We start from the raw sequence: 21285 nt of genomic DNA, 5'->3' as shown, positions 1-21285 counted from the left end.
ACACCCAGGCTTGAAGGAAAAAATTGTCTAATCAGCTTCACTCCCATCCACCACTCCAGTCCCAAATTTTAAGAAATCCAGCATGAGCTATGCAGGGATCGTGTTGGCTTCACAGGTTGGATTTCTTTACTGTAATCTTATGCCAGTTTAATTATAGAAATATAAAGAGAATAAAGGTCATTATTTTTCCTACAAACATTAAATTTAAATGTGAAAAGTCCATAGATAGAACTACAGAGAAATTAACCGAAAAAGTTCAAGGAAGTTAAAGCAATTCTTACTTTAATTATTCTCTGAATTCTCTTACCTTGGTCTAGATCGCACAATCACTCTACTCTCTTACTGTCTTCGACTTGTAAATTATTTTAGAGACAAGTTTATTTAGTCTCATAGTATCGCTTGGTTCAAGCTTTTATTTTTATTGAAAAAAGTACATTTCAAATTGCCTTGGTGCTTGGATCATTTGTTTGATTAAATTAATCCAATAATACTGTTAAAACTACTTTAAAAAATACATACCAACAGAAATATACCATTTTTATTCTTTATTTTATATAGTCAATTTAGTAGAAGAACATTCTCTGAACATACAAGTAGGTTAAGATTTACATTTTCTAATTTATTAAAAAATAAGTTGCCAGGCCAAAATATGCACATAATATTATTCACTTAACTATCACATAGCAATGCGAAGCCATATGGATTTTTATTAATGTGGAAATAGAATATCACAGGAAGGTGCTTCTTTGTGTTTATACTGCTTCTTAAGTTTCACTGTAAATGAGTGACATTTGTATTGTCACAAAGCCTAATCGCATATCTAGAAATTTCTTTTAGATTATTTAAACCAATTTCCAAAGCTTTATTAATAAGAGAAGCTGGGACTGGGTGGATTAAAGAATTTAATTGACAACTCTAAAAAGAATTTAATGGTGACCTATTAAATAGTAACCTGCATGTTAAATTTGCACATCTTGTTTCATTTACAAAGTTGTTAAGTTTCTTTTGGAAGGGAAAGTCATTAATATTTTTCTTTTTCAGGTTACTCTTGACCATTTCCGTAAATAACTCTTCCAGTGGCCTGAAGAAGTTAATGCTGTACTATAAGACAAATTATTTTAAATGAGCCATTTATACATATGTAACTTCTCACTTTTTAATGGGAAATTTTTTTGTATTGATTTATGCATTAAATGATGAATGTGAGTGTCATTTTATATGCCTATTCTGTGTATATGTACATATGTGTATGTATGTATATATGCAAGGCATTTCCAAGTACAAACTTCATTAGTATAACTAAAATATCATCATTATCAATGTAATACCATACCTTGCTGGTTCATCAGTGAAGGAAATGATAGGATTTCAGTGTCCCCTTAATTTATTTCAAACAATAAAAATAGACTCAGAAGTTTAGGATGAGAAGAACTTAGATTTCATCTATGATGTGACAAGCCTTTCATTTTACAATCATTAAAATACAATAGAATAAAATCAGTTAGTCTTTAAAAACTGCGGATGATGCCTACTAAAGTTTTGGATCAGAATTCCAAATAACTGTAAAAATTATGTTAACACATGAAAGCATAAAAAGAAATATTTGTTCTTCATTTTGAAATATTAATGAGTAGTGATATTTTCCATCATTGAGTCGCTGGACTTGATGATGAAATTTTCATCCTGAAATTGTACAATTTAGGAAGGTATACAATTTATTTGTGTGTCCAATTTACATGTTAATTTTCACTTGATGGAAGTTTTGTGTCTTTTAGTTCTTCCAAAACTTGGTTTGGTAAGCAGATTCTCATTGATTACTTTTCTGTAGAAGGATTATAGAGAGAAAATAAATAACATGAGACATAGTTATATTTAAATACAGCAGGAAATTAATTCATAAAATACATTTTAGAATTTTACATTCTTACAGAGTTGGCCTTGCATGTGATTGTGAGGAAATGAAAGGAATTTCCTTTTAGACTATCTCTATTAGAGTTATGTGTAAAGATACAGAATTACTTAGAAAGTCTATTCCAAAAGCTTTGGATAAGAAACAAACATAATTGCTGTGCTGTTAGTAGCTACAGAAATGAGAAACTAACAAAGAACTTTTGTAGGGGCAGAATATAGTGGGAAGGCAGTAAATGATAAGTGAGTTGAATTACATATGCATGTTTTGAGGTTAAGGCAAGCTCCCTAGTCTATAATCTCTTGGGAATAACCTTTTTCCTTGGGCATAAACAAGGAGAAGTCTGTACGAAAACTCACTGCTAAATTCCCCTCTGATTCTAGCATGAGGAAGGACACAGGACTGGTCTCCATCAAATCTAATGCTCCATCTTTCTTGGTTAGAAAGTTGGATTGATGTTACTCCAGGAGAGTGCGTAAAAGAGATGCGAAGAGTCTTTGCTTTTGTCGAAGTGAGTTTTTCCGTTTTCTTCTATTTGGGTTATCATAAGAACTGTGCACCCCAAGCTTTATCCCATGAGAAATGGACTGGTGGAGTCACACCTGACCACTACCATGGGCAGCTAACTCAGATTCACTTCTTATCGTTTCCCACCAAGCATAAATCATGTGCAAGTTCAAGGAGGTTAAAGCAATTCATCCTTTATCCCCTCACATCTCTAGTTCTTGGTAAGGTGACACGATCACTCTAAATCTCTTACTGCTTTTGGTTTATAAATTACTTTAGAGTAGTATTCTATAAGGACAGGACTGAAGCATTTTTAAATCATCTTACGTGTTTTCTAACATTTCCTGTGAGGTGGGATCAGATTTTATAATTCATTTCACTAATTTACTAAGACACATTTAAAAACTTCATTTGCGCAAATATGGGGAAATGAAATCAGCCTAAAATTTGGTTCATCTGACTTTCCACTGTCTTTACATATATTTGAGACAGGAACAGAAAACCAGAGCATTAACCTTGCTAATGTGGAAATGGTACATTTCTTGGTACACCACATGCTGTTTTCTTCCAGGCCTTGGCTCACGCTGCCCAACTGCCTTGCCCTGAGAACGTCCATTTCTCCTTTAAGGCTGGCCCCAGGTGAGCCTGTCTCCAGAAGCCTTTGCTACCTGCCCCCATCTCCTTCAGATGCTATCACCTCTGCTCCTTCTGGCCTGTTTACTGCAATGGCCACATTCTATCTGTCTGCCCCGCTAGACTCTCAGATTCTAAAGGTCAGAGAGTCATAATGGTATATTTAACGTGAGTGTGGTGCCCAGTCCACAATAAGCATTTGATAAATGTTTGTTGCACTTCAACTTAACATGGATATTTTAATGCACTTTGGTGGATTAAATTGTCCCAAACGTTTATGGGCTAGTCCACAGAGGGGCTCAAGATTGTATTTAAAAAAAAAAAAAAAAAAAAAATAGCAGAGGAAATGCTAAACACTAACATCGTCACCAAAATAAATAAGTAGCTAAAAGGATATATAGAAATTTAAGTAACAAAACATTAGGCTTTGAGTGGTAATGGCTCCATTTTAAAAACAACATCCAAACTTTTTTTGGGAACAATGCAGGCTATAAATAAGTACGTTACAGATATTTGTTCCAGCAGCAAGTCCTATAACAAGGTAACCTTAGTAAATGAAGTGAATCTGGTACATGACTCAAAATTTTTTTGTTTTAAATATCTGCAGATAGGATTTCATTAATCCTTTTAGCCGAGAATTATGTATATGCCATTCACTCTACAGACCTTGAACTTCCTAGGGTTAAGTAATTAGGTAACAATCATCCTTAAGATTTAAGGACCCACAAGATAATGTGATGAGGCAAGTCCTGCATTTGGGTTATGGAGTTTTGAAGGATCTTTAAAAATCTCTATTTTTTTATGATCCCCCAAATCTAGAAAACCTAGCAAGTCCTTTGATGATAAGAGCTTCGTCCAGGATAAAAACTGGAATCTGGAAACTTACAGGACCTCATTTCTGTCATCATTTATGATAATTACGGGGAAACCTTCCATCGATGTTGTAGAAGGCGGAGTCAGATCTCTTTTGCTGGAGCATTAAAGCCACAGAGGCTTGTTCTTGGTGGACTTCTCCCAAAATAGATGTCACTTGAGTTTATGCTTCAGACAAAGGTTAATAGGAACTAGATACTCAATTAGTAAAGTTATACAAGAGGCCATAATGAATGAGATAAACGAAACTGAATAGATACTTAAACAAATATTCAAGGTAGCAACCACTAATCAGCTCTTATGAATTGCTCAGATTCTGGTATGGAGGCTCCAGGATCATTCAAGTTTACATTTTTTTCTGTAAGGAACTACAAATATGTGGGTGTTTTTTAATGTAAAAATCTGCTACATTTTAAGGCTGGAAATGAATGCTCTTTTTAAAAAATACTGCATGGGTCAATACTCTTCTGGATGAACAAAATATACCTACAGTCCTCCAAGATGTTGTGTATTTACTTAGCAGCTGGGAGTGGAAATGAAAACAAGGGGCCAAGTGACTGGCCAGTTGTTCAGGGGAGTTCATTTGGGAGTGGAGCCTGTAGTATAGACACTAGTTAACAGACACGAATACTCACTCACTATGACCAAGAACTGTTTCAGATGCTTTATTTGTAGCTCTTCTAATCCTCAAGGAACTCTATGAGGTTGACACTATCATTACGGCCATATTAAATTACTTCCATGTTAACTATCATTATCCCCATCTGAGTAGCTTGCCCAAGGTTCCAAGTGTTAAAAGTGTAGATTCAAATCCAGGTGTGGCTCCAGGTCTGGGACTATTAAACTATTCCCATTGAAAGGTCTCCTTTACACAACTTTGCAGTTTGGAAAATAAGTACACAACAGAACTTATTTTTGCCTTACTTACAGTATTTGTCTTACTTTTTTATAAAAGATATTTTTAAAAGGAGAATTTCATTATGCTGCAGACATAAACATTTAAAAAAAAAAATCTTAGAGAGCACTGATGGTATATAATATAATGGTATCCTAATTGGACACACCCCTCCCAACTCAGAAAGAAGTAACTCATTAATTGGTTTCCCTTCCCAAAAGGCAAAAGACAATAAGAATATTCACACCAACCTGGATTTCCTGTTTCTATAGAACTTCAAGGACCATCTGTGTCATCTGAGGGTGATGGTTGTATGTCAACTGAACTTTTCTATAAATAAAAATCAGAAAAATATTAATGTCACTATTTTCTAAATTTAGGACACTATAAAGAAAAATGGCTCAGATTAAAAATATTTTTTTTGACTAAAGTTTGTTCTCTTTTGGTTAAAATTTACTTTGTAGAGTTCTTTTTTGGGAGAAGTCATTATTTCATAGATATTTAAAAATTTGATCTAAAATTGTATTTCTAAATAGTATTTGTCATTTCCATAGGTGAATTATTACCCCAAACATGGACTCTGTCATATTTCCCTACTATGATAAAAAGCAAAAATAGAAATTTTTTAAAAAAGAGGTAAGATCTCTTAGTCACACTGATCACAACCCAATTCTTCTACATCCATGCAGATTTTCTCTGAATTTTGTCAACTAAGTATTTCATTGACTTTTTCAGACCAAGAGAGAAGACAACTTAGTTTGTCACATATACACAAAACAAAAGGAGATATTTTCTCCTCAGTATTTATACTGCAGACAAGAGGAGTTATCTTATATTTAAGTCCTTACAGAATCTCTCATATTAGAGCAAACACTCTCCATTACTTTACTTTTATTAAGAAACTATTATTTAGAGAGAATTCATTTACAGAGTCATGATAATCAATTTAGGTTTAGATGATTATATAAGTCACCTAACAGAAGTAAAAGTTAAAGAGTTAAAAACAGAAAAGGGCAAAATAATTTATTATTGATTACCAATCTAACTCAACTATACGGTTCTTTTGTGACTAGACACTTAGTGATCTAGGATTACAGTTCCCATTACAGCATCATAAATACATGTGCAAATGTTATGTCTGAAATAAATGATGGTTATAGGAAAGGTCATGTGCTTTGGCATATGGTTTCGTTTGGACTTAAAATTAGATTTAGTGATAAAAAAATCACTCGTGCTGGAAAATTCATGGGTGAAGTTTGAAAAATTTGTTTCAGGAAATACGAGAATGAAAAAAAGTAAATGTTTTATAAACATATGTAAACATATCATGTTATTTTAAATATTTTTCATACTCAAATAAACTAAATGCTATAATTACAAACTTGAATATGTCATCTGTAGCCATCAAAATATATTAAATCTAGTTAGATAAAAACTTTGGAGGATCTTTCATTGGAAAGTGGGGATAGATCTATATTTGGGGGTTTCTTTATAGGGAAAATGCAAAAAAATAAAAAAATTCTACTAGCGTAACTCAGTAATTTCCCTATGTCCAGTTGAAAAAGATGGAGTCTCATGCAGTTTTGTTTCTCTGTGAGTTTAATTGAACCCAGAGGAATAAACTCTCCAAGTGATGTTCACACCAGTATTTATAGGAAATTAAAAACTGAATTCTCACCGTAATCAGGCGACCAACACAGTAAGCAACAAGGAGTATAATTCCAATGATACCAGCCATCACCCCAAAAATAATGCCTATTATAACTTTAGGAGAAAAGAGAGCAGAAAATTACAAAAGTGTAAAATACATGACCACATATCAATTGATAAAAAACAGTTAAAATCAAGGTAATATAACTTCGCCTTTATAGAAAGAAATTAATATGCTTATATTATATTAATACACTCCAGTATATTTTATCTTTTCAAATATGAAGTATTTTGCAGTAACCATGCTGAAACTGAACCTTTGAGTAGTAAAGTTTTTGGTCCACAGTGACACAACTGACAGAACTAACACCCAAGGGTTCCAACTCCAAGCCAAGTGTTCTTTATAGGCCCTCACAGACATAATTTTGGATGACAGTTCTGTGGACATGTGACCCCAATATGAGAAAAGCCACGAAGTCTTTCATAGTTTCAAAGTGATGACAGAAAATAATGCCTGCATGTAGAAAAAGGTACTGGATGGATAACAGAATGAAACTGGTATAAACAGTTTACTAATGAAGAAAAGAAGTCTGATGAATTTAAGTTACTTATCCTAGACAAGACACCTAGTTAGAAGCAATTGCCACTGTAATTCAGGTCACCGATATTCTAAGCTTCCGTTCCTTCCACAGTATCCTTATGCATACTCTATACTATAATCACTAAAAATGTTTTTCAAATCTTTCACGTGTTGGGAATGAAACAAACTTTAAGTTAGAGGTATATTTGCCTGTCTCCCATAGGCATAGTATATTTGTAGTGCTTCCAAATGAAGTAAATAGAACTGAAGACAAGACATAAAGGTAAAATGGCTTATTTATTTGGCTTATTTCTATTTAGAAGTTGCATTATTGATAAAAACTAAAAGTAACTTTTTCTCCCACTGGTATTGCCCAGCCTTCCTGTCCACTTAGCTTTAATTTATGAGATAGCGATTCAGTTCTACAATCCATTTTTGTTCTTATGGAGTATGGACACAGGCCAAATGTGAAGGGAGGTTTAGAAGGGAGGCAGAACAGTGAATAAGCACATAAATGAACAAAGCCGGGTCTACAGCAGTATCTACGGGGAAAGCTACAGTCTCCGGTTATAACAGGTCGGGAAGGTTGCCCCAAAGTGGTAGCACAGGGGCCAAGGAAAGAATCAGGATTGAGACATGAATGGTCTATATTTATTCTTGATATGATGCCAATTAATAAGAAGATTTTAAGCTCCTTGCGTTCTTTAAAGTACAGATAAGAGAAGTTCAATCATTTTATAAGCCCTTAGACTTTTCAAGGAACCATGGTTGCTGAATAGACTTTTCAAGGAACCATGGTTGGTGAAAAAGTTAAAAAACATCTAAATTAAAAGTAAAATTATTATCAAGTTATGTGTCACTATTTCCAAAACGTTTAAGACAATAAGCAATGCCTATTTTAATTTTTAAAAAGCGTATTTTGTTTGCCTTTATAATTTTGTATGAAAAGAAAGTTATTAACATACACTCTTTCGTTTTTAAAATTTACACTTCTTATTTTCTTAAGCATAATTTATAATGTAATGATTGTCATTTCATGTCAAATATTACCATACCTGGTTCTGAGAAATTGGGGGCAAATTCTGGTGTTTGTCCTAAAAAGACAAAATTTCAAAGTAGGTCAGAATACACGGGGCATGTCTAAAAAAATAAAGACCATTTTGAATTAGATTATATAGTGGGTTTCTTTTTCTTACATAACTGTGTTTGGGGAGCTATTGTTCAACTTTCAACAGTTAGCTAGTCAAAGTCATGAGATAATGTGTCAGTATTAACACTAGTAATCCTGTTATCTACTTTCAACCACCCAACGAATTTGCATGGGTCAGAAATTAGCAAACCATCTCATTAACTAAAGGGAAGGATACGAGAGAATACTGGAAGAAGCCCATGTGACTTCTACAAGAAGAAGTACATTTTTTTCAATGTAGAAATGGTGAGCAGAAAGGAGACACGTGCAGCCATCACCCCACATGAACTTCAGTCCAACCCCCAAAGAAGCAGTGTTGCTATCAACTTTCCAGATTTATGCTACAGCCACCAGCTGAGTCCCAACGCTTACTGCGTCCTACAGGAGCTTTTCTCAACTGTCCCACTAAATTTCCTGTCTGAAGTCTCTAGTAGTTTCCTAATGCTCTGCCAGAGTGAACCTCCCCCGTAGCAGTCCACACTTCACATTTCTTTTGTCGGTGGTCTCCAAATGCCATTTTATGCCCTGAAGCTGTCTTACTACGACGCTGCACAATTTTTCTTGAATTTAATTACTACAAATAAGATATTACACTATACTGCATCACATAGTCAAGGCCTGTTGGTCATTCAGTAGCAGTTGTTTATAAAGGTTAATTAGGGCTTAGCTTCCCTTTGTGACAGTGATTGTTGTGGTTGGTGTATGAGCTCTGGAATAGAACAGATGGGGCTTCAGCTTCGTCCTAGTTGGGTGGCCTTGGACAAGTTACTTAATATCTCTGTGCTTTACTCAACTTACTCAACTTAATATCTCTGTGCTTTAGTATTCTCTTGAGCACAGGAGATTAGAATCCCTATCTCTTTGGATTCCTATGAGGACCAAATTAAATAATGCATGAAAACTCCTAGCACAGCGCCCCTCCATGCTAGCCACCATTTCTAGGATTCATGGCATGTAGCAATCTGTGTGTCTATAGATGGCCCTTAGATGCTTTCTGGCTTGACACCATCATGTTGGCTTCACATGGAAATCACTTTGAAAATTAGAAGCCTAACAATCACCTAGTTTTCCTCCCTTGGTTTCTGTTAAAATTTGTTCCTTCCTTTTATCCCAGTACGTTTTCTTAATATTTCTATTAGCTAATGATTTCAAAGCCACTCTAAGTCTTCTTCGGGGCTTTATTTTAAATCTGGAGTATCCTGCTTACACCCCACCTACAAAGGACTCTCTTTCTTTCTACTTTCAACCATCTCTTGTTAAGTCGTCTCATCCCTAGAGACCACCCTTATCTCAGCACCCAGCTGGCCGCATGGTTCTCATTTATTAGGTACTTATGATGTGTCAGGCTTTGAGCTAAGCAATTTTATATACATCTTCTTAGTTCATCTTTAGAGAAACACTGTGAGGTAAGTATTATGGGGTACATTGGAAAACGGAGGGGACAGAGGCCTGTTGGGGAGATTCACTCGAGGTTAGTGGCTGGGACAGCTGAGCCCCACTCAGGTTCACCACCCCGGGCCCTCCACACCAATGCACTCTTGGCTCCCTTTTTCTGGCCCACCATTTCAGGGTCTCATTCACCCTGTATGTGCTTTGCTAGATTGCTTTAATTTCTTTAACCCACAATATTGTTTCTGTGAGATATTCTAGAGTGAGAATTCCTCTGGAGTAGGGACTGTCTTCTTAGCTTCCATTTCTCAGTCTTTGTCAGTTTCCTCACAGAGACAGGTCCTGTTAAATAGTGTTGCATCATAACAATAACTCCAGAGCAGCTATTTTAAAATATGGACAGACCCATTTTCCCTCCTGAGGGGGTTGTTTCTCTACCTTGTCTCGTTATAGCAGCAATAGAGAGCGCTGAGGGCCACACCGTGGTAAGCACATCTGTATAAAATAGAAGTTAAGAAAGGGATCAAGCATGAGGTGACTGAGTACACACCATAGAGCATATCACAAAAGACAAATTCATTTCACATCTCCCGCAGGGGCAGCTCCAGAAGCTGCATTTGCAGAGCATTTTGCATAATTTGGGGAAATAATCTCTGTCTCATTACTCCATCTCCCAGATATAATCCTACTTCCTCAGTAAAAATTAAAATAAAGATAGTCTTAAATTCAATTTTCTCCTACCCTGATAGAAGGTGAATCTATTCTAAGCTTCCTCACCTACACTTTCTTCTTTATACATCCTCACCTGCTTAAGCTACTGTCGTGCGGAGTGGCCTGCGGGGTCTCTGCTCCCATTCCCCACATAAGAACGCAGGATATGGTGAGGCCAAAAAGGAACACCCACGGAGCCATAGATACGGGAGTCATGCCACTATATTCTCACTGGCGGCATCCGCCTCTCTGCAATCCGCTCTTGCCAGCTCAGCCACCATCTTGCTAGCCCCCATTTGCTGCTAGCGTAGCCACAGCAGTTATATTAGTGGCCAATGGCTCACTGGTTACAGCTGACAGCCAACTAGCCACTGCTGATGGCCATGCAATCACAGTTGATGGCCATTTACTACTGAGCCAGCACCTGTCTATGTGAGGCCGAGAGCCTGGAAACTACTCTTTGGGGCTCTGTCCCCACAGCTACTCTCAAATTTCAAGGTAAGGAAACCAAAATCCGACAACCCGCAACAACCACCAAGAATGTTCTAAGGCTATATTTCACAGCAACAGCCCACACATCTATCTGGGTCTCCCAGGTTTCTCAGGCCCTAATCAGCTAATAGACATCTGTGGACATACTCAGTTATGCAAAGTTGCAAAATTTCTGTGAAGCGGATTTAATATAAACCGGGCTTTTTACAATAGACTCTTGAGTTGGGTCAACGAGGTAGAAAGCAACCAAGTAAATCCGTAACCATTAAACAACAGACGTGGTTTGTCTCAAGCTCTCAGGGGCTGGATTACTGAAGAGTCTCACCTGCTTTTTCTTGTTTTTCTTGCTCTTGTGCTGCTGTGCTCTGAGCCCCTAACTTTCTGTAGCTAAATCAGCTTTGAATAAGTCTGCTTGCGTTGTTTTCAGATTACAGATCAATTTAAATATCATCCTATTTAATTTAGAATGTACTTTTACATTTATGTCACAAGGTCACTTGGAACATCTAATCCAACTTCCTTACTTTACAGGTAATATACTTGGTATCATAAAAATTAAATAATTAGCTCGGATTAACACAGCTGGTAATATGGACAGAAAGTGAGACCTCCTTTTGGTGACTTCCAATGTCATTCTCTCTCCCAGATCTCTGCCTTGTTGAGCTCTTGTCAGCAAGATTTCTTTGATGTGTTAACTTAGTAATTGGTGAACGCTGGGGGATGCACTGAACACAAAAAAGACAAATTTCTTGACATTTCCAGACATCCTAAGGACTAGAATTTGAATAATAATCATGTCGTCTTCATTTTGATGATTGTTTCACACCAATTTATTGCCCTACTGAAATTTCTTAGCCCTCAGTGTCCCCTTGCTATAGCCACCAGGAGAAACTGTTTTCTGCTCTCACAATATTGACACGAGGGTCATTTTCTTACTCTTTTCACCTCTTCTAACAGGAGCACATCCAGATTATTTCTGAAAAATGCCACTTCTGTCTCCAAGAGAAGCACATTGACCGTGGGGTATTGTGGAAATGTGCCCGGCATCTGGCCACCCAGCAGCAGATGGGTTTGGCGCTGCAGTTCCTTCGCTACCCCAGGCTCTGCAAAACTTACTTGGATGTGCTTACCCCAGGCCCACTTGCAATGAAGCACTGGCTGAACCATGCAAGATGGGTAGAGTTTTAGGCAGAAATGTGGAGGAAGGAGAATTAAGGTAAAGGAAGAGCAGGGGCTAAAATACAGAGAAAGGAGAGGACGTCTGCACTCAAGCAGAGGTTAGGGGGGCCGCTCACAGACAAAGGTAGGCAAATTTCAGATTAACAAGGGTTTAATGATCAAGTGGCAAATGAGTGCAAAATAAAATAGGAGGGTGGGTTTAACAAGGCCTCAAACTCCTAGTTTAGAAAATTGTTTTCAGTCCCCAGACACTAAAATGGCGTTTGCTATGGTCCTTTGTACACAGTACATATTTGTGACCTGAACTGAATCCCATACTTTTAGGTTTGGGAAGGGTGGAATGAATGAATGAATATTCCAATATTAAATATCCCAAGTCAGAAATATTCCAAATTTGCTTGCTTTTTGTTCCCTCCTGACTTGCAGCTGATAGAAGTCTCATCTTGCAAAAGCAAACTCTTACAGAGATACACCCTGCATATAAAATGGCTTAAATAGTTTCCAAGTCAGAAATATTCCAAATTTGCATAGTTGTATCATCTCACAATTTACACTTACATAATATCTGAATTGTACCAGAACATTCACCTCTTTTGTCTCTTACCCTCACTGCCCTGTCCTCGCAGTTGCTCAGGAAAACTCTACCAGCCTGAGATGTCTGTGTCGGGGGAAGGGAGCCTGAGAGGGCCTCTGCCACCATTATACCAAGGAGGCAGGGTGACCTGTGAGCTCAGAACACAGTCGGGATACAGTTGGGAGTAGAGCTCCAGCCTCCTAATATTCTGCTCAATCCATGAAACCACACGGCTTTCCCCAACAGTGGACATTTCTCACATAGAATGTTTTTAGAAAGAACAACAGTAAAATGCAATTGTGGACAAAATACCCGGTCTTTTTGCTTTATGCCAAAACTTCCAGGAGCTGAACTCCTGTCATGAATTGATAGTCAGCTCAGGCAGCTGCTGGCTTGGTTTCAATACCCTCCTGTCTTGCAGCTGATAGTCTTGTCTTGCAAAAACAAACTCTTACAAGGGGACACCCTGTGTACAAAATACCTTAAATAGTTTCCAAGTCAGAAAACTACATTTTCTAAATGTTACCGTTTCTTGGCATTGCGATGACCATGAAAACTGATGGATAAATTTATTTGTGGAAGTTCTCCCCGGCTAATTTATGGTAAAACAGGAAAAAAAACTCCCATCCAATGCCTTTTCTACTGAACCTTCCTGTTTAATATGCGATGAACTTATAAATGGGGATCTTGCCTTTCCAAATGGTATTTGGAGAAGGCTATTGCCATGAAGCAATATTTTAAGGGAAATATTCAATTTTGCTTTTGGATCAAAGGCCTGACAAACTCAATCTGAGTCAAGTTGTAATAATATAATCAGATGTCCACCTGTCTATTGTCATCCATTTTTCAATTTTAGAGAGGTTTCATTAAGCCAAAGTAGCCAATTAAAATTCAGAACAATTGAACTTTCTAATGGGTTAAATGCCTGGTGTGATAACATTTGAGCTAGTGTTTTGAATATTTTGTTTGAATTCTCCGGTCAATAGCTGTTAACACAAAGCTACAGCCTGTTAATGCGTGCAGTTAGTGGGCCAGATGTCCAATGCTTTGTTCTTAAGTCACCTTTATCTAGAATTAGAACAGTTTCAGAAAACAATTCAATATGAGCCTGATTTGCTTGCAAAACAGTAACATTCACAATTCGCCATATTCAATCTTGTGGTTTTTGACTTCGAAAACCTCCTCTCCCTCACAATGGATTTCACTCTATGCACTTTCCAAGGGGCAGCTCCCCAGCGGTGAAACACAGTGGAATGGCTCTGGTGGAAGCCAGGGTGACAGCCCCGGGAGCCTTGAACCCTGAGTCCACAGCCATCTGGGAGCAGCTTTAAGGAACTCCACAGGAACTGAGCTTGGAAGCCCTCAGTCTACAAATGAGTTTTCAAACTGCAGGATGGGATCCCTGAGTGCAAAATTTGGTAAGCTTTTTCTACAAAGGGATAAAGAAGACATATTTTTGGCTTTGTGGGCCATGTGGTCGCTGTCTGTTACAACTCTTCAACTCTGTTGTGACAGTGTAAAAGCAACCATGAGCAATAGGTAAACCAAAGCCTAAATGAATCAATATTGCTGTGTTCCAATAATTATTTACAGACATGACATTTTTAATCTCACGTAATATTCACATGTCACAAAATATTATTATTCTTGGGGGTGTCTGGTTGGCTCAATAGTTAGAATGTGGTACTCATAACACTAAGGTCGCTGGTTCAAGTCCCACATGGGCCAGTGAGCTGCACCCTCCACAATTAGATTGAATAAAATGACTTGACTTGGAGCTGATGAGTCCTAGAAAAACACACTGTTCCCCAATATCCCCCAATAACAATTAAAGAAAAAAAAAACCCCAAAACAATAACATAGAGAAATGGTTAATTTTCACTAGTAATCAAGGAAATAAAAATTGAAAAAAAATACACCATATCATTCATTTATCCTATTGGCAAAGATAAAAAGACTTCTGGCACACAATTTAGCAAGAATGGACTGAAGCAGATACTCTCAAAATTTAACGATGGGTGTATACCTTGGTATAACTTTGGGGGAAGGAAATTTGGCAATATTCATCAAAACTTTTAAAATGTGCATACTCTAACATGGAATGATGAGTTACAAGGATGTCCATAATAGCATTGTTTGAAAGAATATAAAGTAGAAACAACCTACATATTCAAAAGCATAGCCTAGGTTAAGAAAACTATGGTTTATGCATTCGATATAATATCATGAAGCCATTAAAGTGTGTTTACTGATATGGAAAAAAAATGCACTTTGAGGAAGAAGCAAATTTCAGACTACTGCATAGAGTAATTTCTTAAGTATATATTTATAGACATATCTAGAAAAATATATGGAAGATTTGCACCAAAATGTCCAGTGTTGATTTCTGGAGAGCAGAGTGGGAAACAAACTGTCCTCTCTTGGGGGAGGAAATGCAGTGTGTTGGTTGAGGATGAAGGCTCTCCAGTCAAACCTCCTGGGTTTGTCTCCAGCTTCACTGTTCACTGGCCGTATGACTTTAGACAAGTTTTTAAAACTTTCTGAACTTCTGTTTTTTCATTTGTGCAATGGGGATAATACCTACTCCATATTGTTGTAGTAAGGATGACATGAAATAATCTAGGTAAAGGGCTTAGCATGGGCGGTATTAATATCAACTTTTCATTTTTCTTTAATGAATATGTAAAAACTTAAAATATACTCCATGACCCCATTAAACAGATACAATAGAAGTCCACCATTCTCCTCTCTTTACGTATGGTTTATGCAAAGTAAAGAACTCATTTTCTCTCACTGGATAAGTTTTCTGTATCACTGGATCGACAGTCCCTAAGGCCAAAGGTGGTACAAAAGTAAAGTGGAAGATCTCTAACTGCTACCTGTGTGGACACTTTTGAGGAATATTAACAAGTGAAGGTCACAGGAGGTTAAGAGCACAAAGGCCTAATGTAACCTATAAGGAGGTCTCATTTTCAAATTGGATTGGAAGAAACATACCTCAGCAGAAAACCTTTAACTTGACTTCTCCAGGAAACTCAGTTTCTCTTCCCTGAGTCAAGTGAGTTTGTTTCTGTTGTTCTACCTCATTAATTGATTCAACTTCAGAACACCTCTGTAGGCTTATTTATCACACTTCGAAGAGAAAGGCTCTTTGCATTGGACCTTCAAAGCATGTTGCTGAAATGGAGTCTGATCTAAATCATCAAAGGGGACCCGGCTCTTGAAGCAGTGAGGGTCAGAACTCGCCTGCACTTTGCACTGGGGTGTGGCATGGTACTAGGGGACTGAGAGAAGAACAACCATCTTTTATGATTTGGGGCTTACAGTTTTTGGAATCATTTCGTTTCCTGAGACAGGGATGAGCCAAAATTCTGCCCGACTCCCACGGTGTGAGAGAAGTCTCTCTGTGAATGAACTGTCTCAGGTTCTATATGCGGCCACTTTTCTGATACCCTTAGCTACTGGAGCAAGGTTATTGGGGGTTTGGGGCATCATAGCAGACACAAGCCATACAAAAAACAGAAAATGGAACCATTATTCATGATGGGTCATTTCATACGTTCACTGTCAATTGTTGCTCTTGTCTCTACCAGATCTCTGAAATCACTTTCAGCATATATCATAACCAAGTTTGTTCAAGTAGTAATAACCCCGATGAAATGAATGCTGGTAGCTTAGTTTTCCTCTGTTAATGTTTGTTAAACATTGAAGACCTCTTCATGAGGTCTTAATTAAGAGGTCTTTAATGATAAAGACCTCTTAGAAAACATAGATTGTGTTTGTTCAGTTTACTTGTAAAACATATTTAAACTGTTGCTGATTACAAATTATGATTCTCTTTGCAGAAAATGTAGAAAATATTAAAAAGCAGGAAAAAAATTACCCACAATCCCCACACCCGGAGATAACACTGGGACGTTTCTTTTCAGTATTTTTGCTTTAGTTTCAATTTAGTTCATTTATCAAAGAAAGCCACACAGATAGGTACTTATTAAATATATGGATATGATAATAATGGCTGGAAATCTATTACCCACTTGTTTCTGTTAGTAAATTACCTGCTGGGTTAGGAGTGACCATACTTTCCGTGGTATCTGTGTGGTTGGCAGATGATGTAGAAATATAACCTAAAAAGACAAATTATTTAAAATGTGCTTCCCAAATTGGTTCATAGATGTTTTCATCAATACTCTAGAAACCAAAGTAAAAATAAATTTACCAAAAGGATGTTAAATTCAATTTTGCAATTTAGAATCAGTATAAATTGATGTTGAGATATTGTCCACTCGTTTCCCTCTCTTAGGACTCTTTCTTCAAAGGAATTCATAGTGGAGTGTCTACTTCTTTCTAAAAACCCAATTTCACACCAAACTGAAGAGATTTATAGGTTTGAGAACTAGGCTCAAGTTCATCTCAGGCTGACCTTTGAGGACTCATTGAAGTTTAGAGATGAAAGGGATTTTAGATACCGTCTATTCAGTGCTTTTTTTAATAGGCACAAGGAAACTGAGTCCCACGGGGGCTAATTGATTTTGCACAGTTAAACGAGTCGGCAGCAAAGCTCTGGTTATTTGTCATTTCTACAACTATTAAATATGTATTGACTGCCCACTATCTGCCTAGTTATGTGTGAGATACAGAAATGAAGACCAGTTTTACTTTTAAGAAATATACATAGTCTTGTGGTCCCTGAAACTCAACTCAGAGTCCTTTCCTGTAACAATTAAATGGACAGAAAGGCTCTCTTCTTGGGTCACTGAAGAAGAAGGAAATACCGTTTTGGGAACGTACGGGGGGATGGTGGATGGGGGGAGGGGGGTTCACACAGTGTGAGGGATGTAAATGATAAACGTCTAAGTTTTGCTTTGTCTTGTGCACCTGAAACTAATAAAAAAAAAAAAAAAAAAAAGAAGGAAATACCTTGCTTCGTTAGGTCATTCTAGGCACGTGCTTTTCAAACTGGTGTACCTGCAGGGTTATGTAGTTAAGATGCAAATGAAATTATGGCCTACCTACACTGAGCTCTCATTTTGCCTGAACAAATGAAAACAATATTCTTTTCTTTTCCTTCTCTTCCCTCCCTTCCTCCCTCCATTCCTGTCTTCCTCACTTGCTGATTCAACCAATATTCTACTATGTATCAAGAGTTGTGCTAGATTCTGGGGATAAAACAGGCATGAGAATACCTGTCCCTTTGGAAACTCCAATTAAATCAATATATTATGACCTAGAATGCAAATTTTGCATGATTTTTTAAAGTAAAATCAGGAAACTTTAGAGGGTCCTGGTTTGTGACATAATTTCCTAGTTGAAGTGATATAATACTGGATTCTCCAATTCTTAGCATCGGAATCTTGTTTTCAGATAACAGCTTTCGTTATTCCTTGAACGCACTATGTTCTCTCCTGTCTCAGAGCTTTTGTTCCTTTCTTCCATTCACCTTCAGTCCTCTTTTCCCAGATTTTGTAAGGTCGGCTTCTTCTCATTGTTTGACTCTCAGCATAAATGTCACTTACCAGAGAAAAATTTCCTGCCACCCTTTTCTAAAACAGCGTCTGTGATACGTTTATCACCTTACCAGGTTTGATTTTGTCTTGTTTTTCACTGTCGGTTATTTTCATAATTTACTTGTACTGTTTAATGTCTGTGTTCCCTCCCTCCATGCGCCCACGCACACTGCATGTACCCTCGATGGGAGCTCACTGGTCTTTCTGCTCTGGCCTTGCTGTTTAGCACCTGACAGAATTACTAAACGAACAAATGAGTGAATGACTGGGAATCAAATTGTTTACAAAAAACTTACTCTTCATGTGGCAGATGACATGGCACATTGGAAATACTGCTTTATTTAGACTTAAGATTATTGGAGAAAGCAAAACAATCATTTCTTTTGCTAGAGCCAATGATGTTTAACCTTCCTCACACTTTCCAGGTTCCCCTCTTACACATAGAAGCAAAGGTGGGAAACCCCGTTCCCATACCTTTCTATGATCCTATCAAGTAGTCACATCAAGAGAGTTTCTTTGGCAGATGCAAAGATGAGAACAGCACTGGCCCTGAAAGGCCAGGGAAGCCTTTGGCGTCATACAGCCTTAATAACCTAGCCATGAGGTGTCACTTCAGGCCCTAATCCAGTTGCAGACACTTCTCCAGCAGGTAGAATTTCTTTCTTTCCCAGAAATCCTTTCCAAATTTTGGGCAGCTCAAAAACACACAAAGTATCTCCATCTATTTATGCCCCCCTCCAAAAGGTAAAGTGTCTACTTTGATTGAGTAATCCCACTTTGCCCTCTGAGAAAACACAAAGAATACCTCTTCTCCTGTGTAAAACTCTACCAATATTTGAATATATTTAAATATTACACCATACACTGATTTTTTTCTTTTCTTCAAGCTGTCTTCATACTTTGGTACTTTAAAAAATTTAGCGTAGCTTTGTTAGCCTTCTGTTTTCCTGTAATGTCCCCTTTCTCTGCCATTCAGAAATCACCATTGCAATACCCAGGTTTGTTCCCTAGTCTATGATTATTATCATAGCTAAATACTGATTAAGTTCTTTACTGTGTGCTGGGCACTGGAGTCAGCATGTTACATTAATTATTTTGTTTAGTCCTCATGCGATTACTATGAGGCAGGTACCCATCCTGGCTGAAGCACGCTCCTCATAGATGAGGATGCTGAGGCAAACAGAGGTAAGTCACTTGACTTTGTTGTTCCTCAGGCTTTCAGATGTGGAACCGATTTGAACCCAGTTTTCTCTGTCTCTCATGCCCTCGCTATTAACTATTTAATACATGGTTTTATGCCCAAATGTACTTTAGCAAATGCTGGATCTCTTCCCTGTCCCCTACAGAATGCCCAAAAGATCCCTGATACTTGTTCTGATTTGAGTTACAGCAATGTGTGATGGGCTAAAAATATTTCAAATGACTACTTCTCGTTATTTATGTGCTGGGCGCTAGTATTTCTAACACATAAACACTGAATTTTGAGAAGACATTTACCAGGAAGAGGCCAAAAATAATGGTAATTTAATACAACCTAAGAATACCCCTACATTATTTCTTTAATTTAATGAATTAGATTCAGATCCCCAAACCACATAGCACCTAAGCCAACAGAGTTGTTTTTTCTTTTTCCTGCCTCACACCTCAGGAATGGACCCACAGAGAGATAAACATGTCCCCTATGGTTTCAGAGTTCATGCTTGTGGTTTGTACCTTTCCAATGGGAGAAGGAGGAAATTATACTTTTTTGGAAAACTTTTTAAAACCTGAGGACTTTATATTCACCATCACCCTGATTAACGACTCTTTAATTTAGAAGTTAACCTCATTAAAACACAAAAAGCCACAAATTAATTCACACCGAAATCATTCTCATACTATTTGATAAAATTCTTTTCATTCTAGCTGGGCTTAGAATTCACGCATGCCCCTCATACTGGAAAGCTGTGATCCAGCCACAATGACTGACTTTCTGCTGCCATTTCCTTCACCTTGTCAGCTGAGTCCCAATAATATCCATGTAGCAGACCGGGATCTGATGTACGCATTCATTTAAGTAAGGTAGAATTAAAGTGGGGTACTTTATATTTTCATCTATCGTCTCATAGGCAATATAACAGCATCGGGCTAAAAACAAACTCCACTTACCTGACAATAGTAATCCAATTATTATATTTCTGTACATCCTGAGATCGTGAGCTGGTGCACAGTAGTCAGTGCAAGAAAAGCACAGGGATGACTGAGAGCGGCAGTCTAGCCCCAGCCTGCACACTGTTATCTCTCAGGCCCACCTTCCGGAGCCTGTCATCCGTTGATAGGCCTGGGTGACATTTGAAATTATGCAAAGTTGTTCAACAACGCCTGTCAATAAAGATATATGGATGTCTGTCTAACTGGGGGATTAAAGTGTGAAGTAAAGTCTTCACTTCAAGAAACTGACTGCTATGTTAAATTCACTTTGCATAAGTTAAGTGGGCATTCATAGGTAGCCTAGGAAATTGACAACCCCCTTCCAGACTACAACATGAGGCTCCTCACTGAGGACACAAGTAACAAGGGATCGTATCTGGCACCTGAAACTGGAGAAGAACAAGAACCAGTTTCATCCAGCAGAACTTATCTCCTCGACCAGACCTGACCTTTAATTATAATGCCATTATAATCTCATTCACATTTCGGTTACTAGGACTCTCAGCATGCATGTGACGCCATGACAGTTTCAGGGGAGCCAAATAAGGAAGAGAGAGCAGGAAACTGAGGATCTAATCTACTGGCAGGAAACTGAAGAGCCTTGTCCATGGGTTGTTAGCAAACCCGCCCCTGGGAGGTACAAATAGCCTTGGTCAGGACTTGCTGGGTGCGACTCCATCTCTGAGTTTGCCCACACTTCCCTCTTTACGTGTGCACTTTCATTTCAGGAAACTTCCTGTGCTTTCTTGCATCTGTCTCGCTCTTGAATTCTTTCTTGTGCGGAGACAAGACCTGGTCACCGCTGCTCTGGGTTGAGTCCTCTCTTGGACATCCCTGTGAGTGTCCCACGACAGCATCAGTCAGGAGCCACCCAATGGGACAAACAAGAATTAGATTAGGAAGGCCTGAGGCTCATTAGGATGTGAGCCAGGCTGTGGTGGCTGTTCCGCAGTTAGAAACTGTGGGGACAGAGCCCCAGAAAGTAGTTTCCAGGCTCTCGGCCTCAC

At 37.9% G+C, this 21285-nt stretch overlaps 1 protein-coding gene across 2 annotated transcripts; it reads right to left on the bottom strand.

The window, feature by feature from the left end:
* Positions 1-530: 530 nt before the first annotated feature.
* On the bottom strand, positions 531-20396 carry GYPA (glycophorin A (MNS blood group)). 2 transcript variants are annotated; one of them, XM_019730725.2, is made up of 7 exons: positions 20237-20390; positions 16640-16708; positions 10064-10120; positions 8103-8141; positions 6496-6581; positions 5069-5147; positions 531-1822 (listed from the first exon to the last, which is right to left on the bottom strand). In XM_019730725.2, exons 1-6 carry the CDS (start codon positions 20271-20273, stop codon positions 5094-5096), a joined length of 342 nt encoding a protein of 113 aa, XP_019586284.2. In that variant the 5' UTR covers positions 20274-20390; the 3' UTR covers positions 531-1822; positions 5069-5093. The 2 variants fall into 2 exon arrangements, with proteins under 2 accessions (XP_019586284.2, XP_019586286.2); XM_019730727.2 differs by lacking the exon at positions 16640-16708 and having other exon boundaries at positions 20237-20396.
* Between the last annotated feature and the right edge of the window lie 889 nt (positions 20397-21285).

Source organism: Rhinolophus sinicus, linkage group LG07, assembly GCF_036562045.2.
Source record: "Rhinolophus sinicus isolate RSC01 linkage group LG07, ASM3656204v1, whole genome shotgun sequence".
NCBI lineage: Eukaryota > Metazoa > Chordata > Mammalia > Chiroptera > Rhinolophidae > Rhinolophus > Rhinolophus sinicus.
This window is presented reverse-complemented; position numbering and strand designations above follow the sequence as displayed.

Coding starts and splice junctions, on each gene's coding strand:
- GYPA (XM_019730725.2), bottom strand. CDS start 20,273: ATGTACAGAAATATAATAATTGGATTACTATTGTCAG. Junction 16,709..20,236: donor AATTGGATTACTATTGTCAG/GTAAGTGGAGTT, acceptor TTGTCTTTTTAG/GTTATATTTCTACATCATCT. Junction 10,121..16,639: donor GGTCACTCCTAACCCAGCAG/GTAATTTACTAA, acceptor TATTTTATACAG/ATGTGCTTACCACGGTGTGG.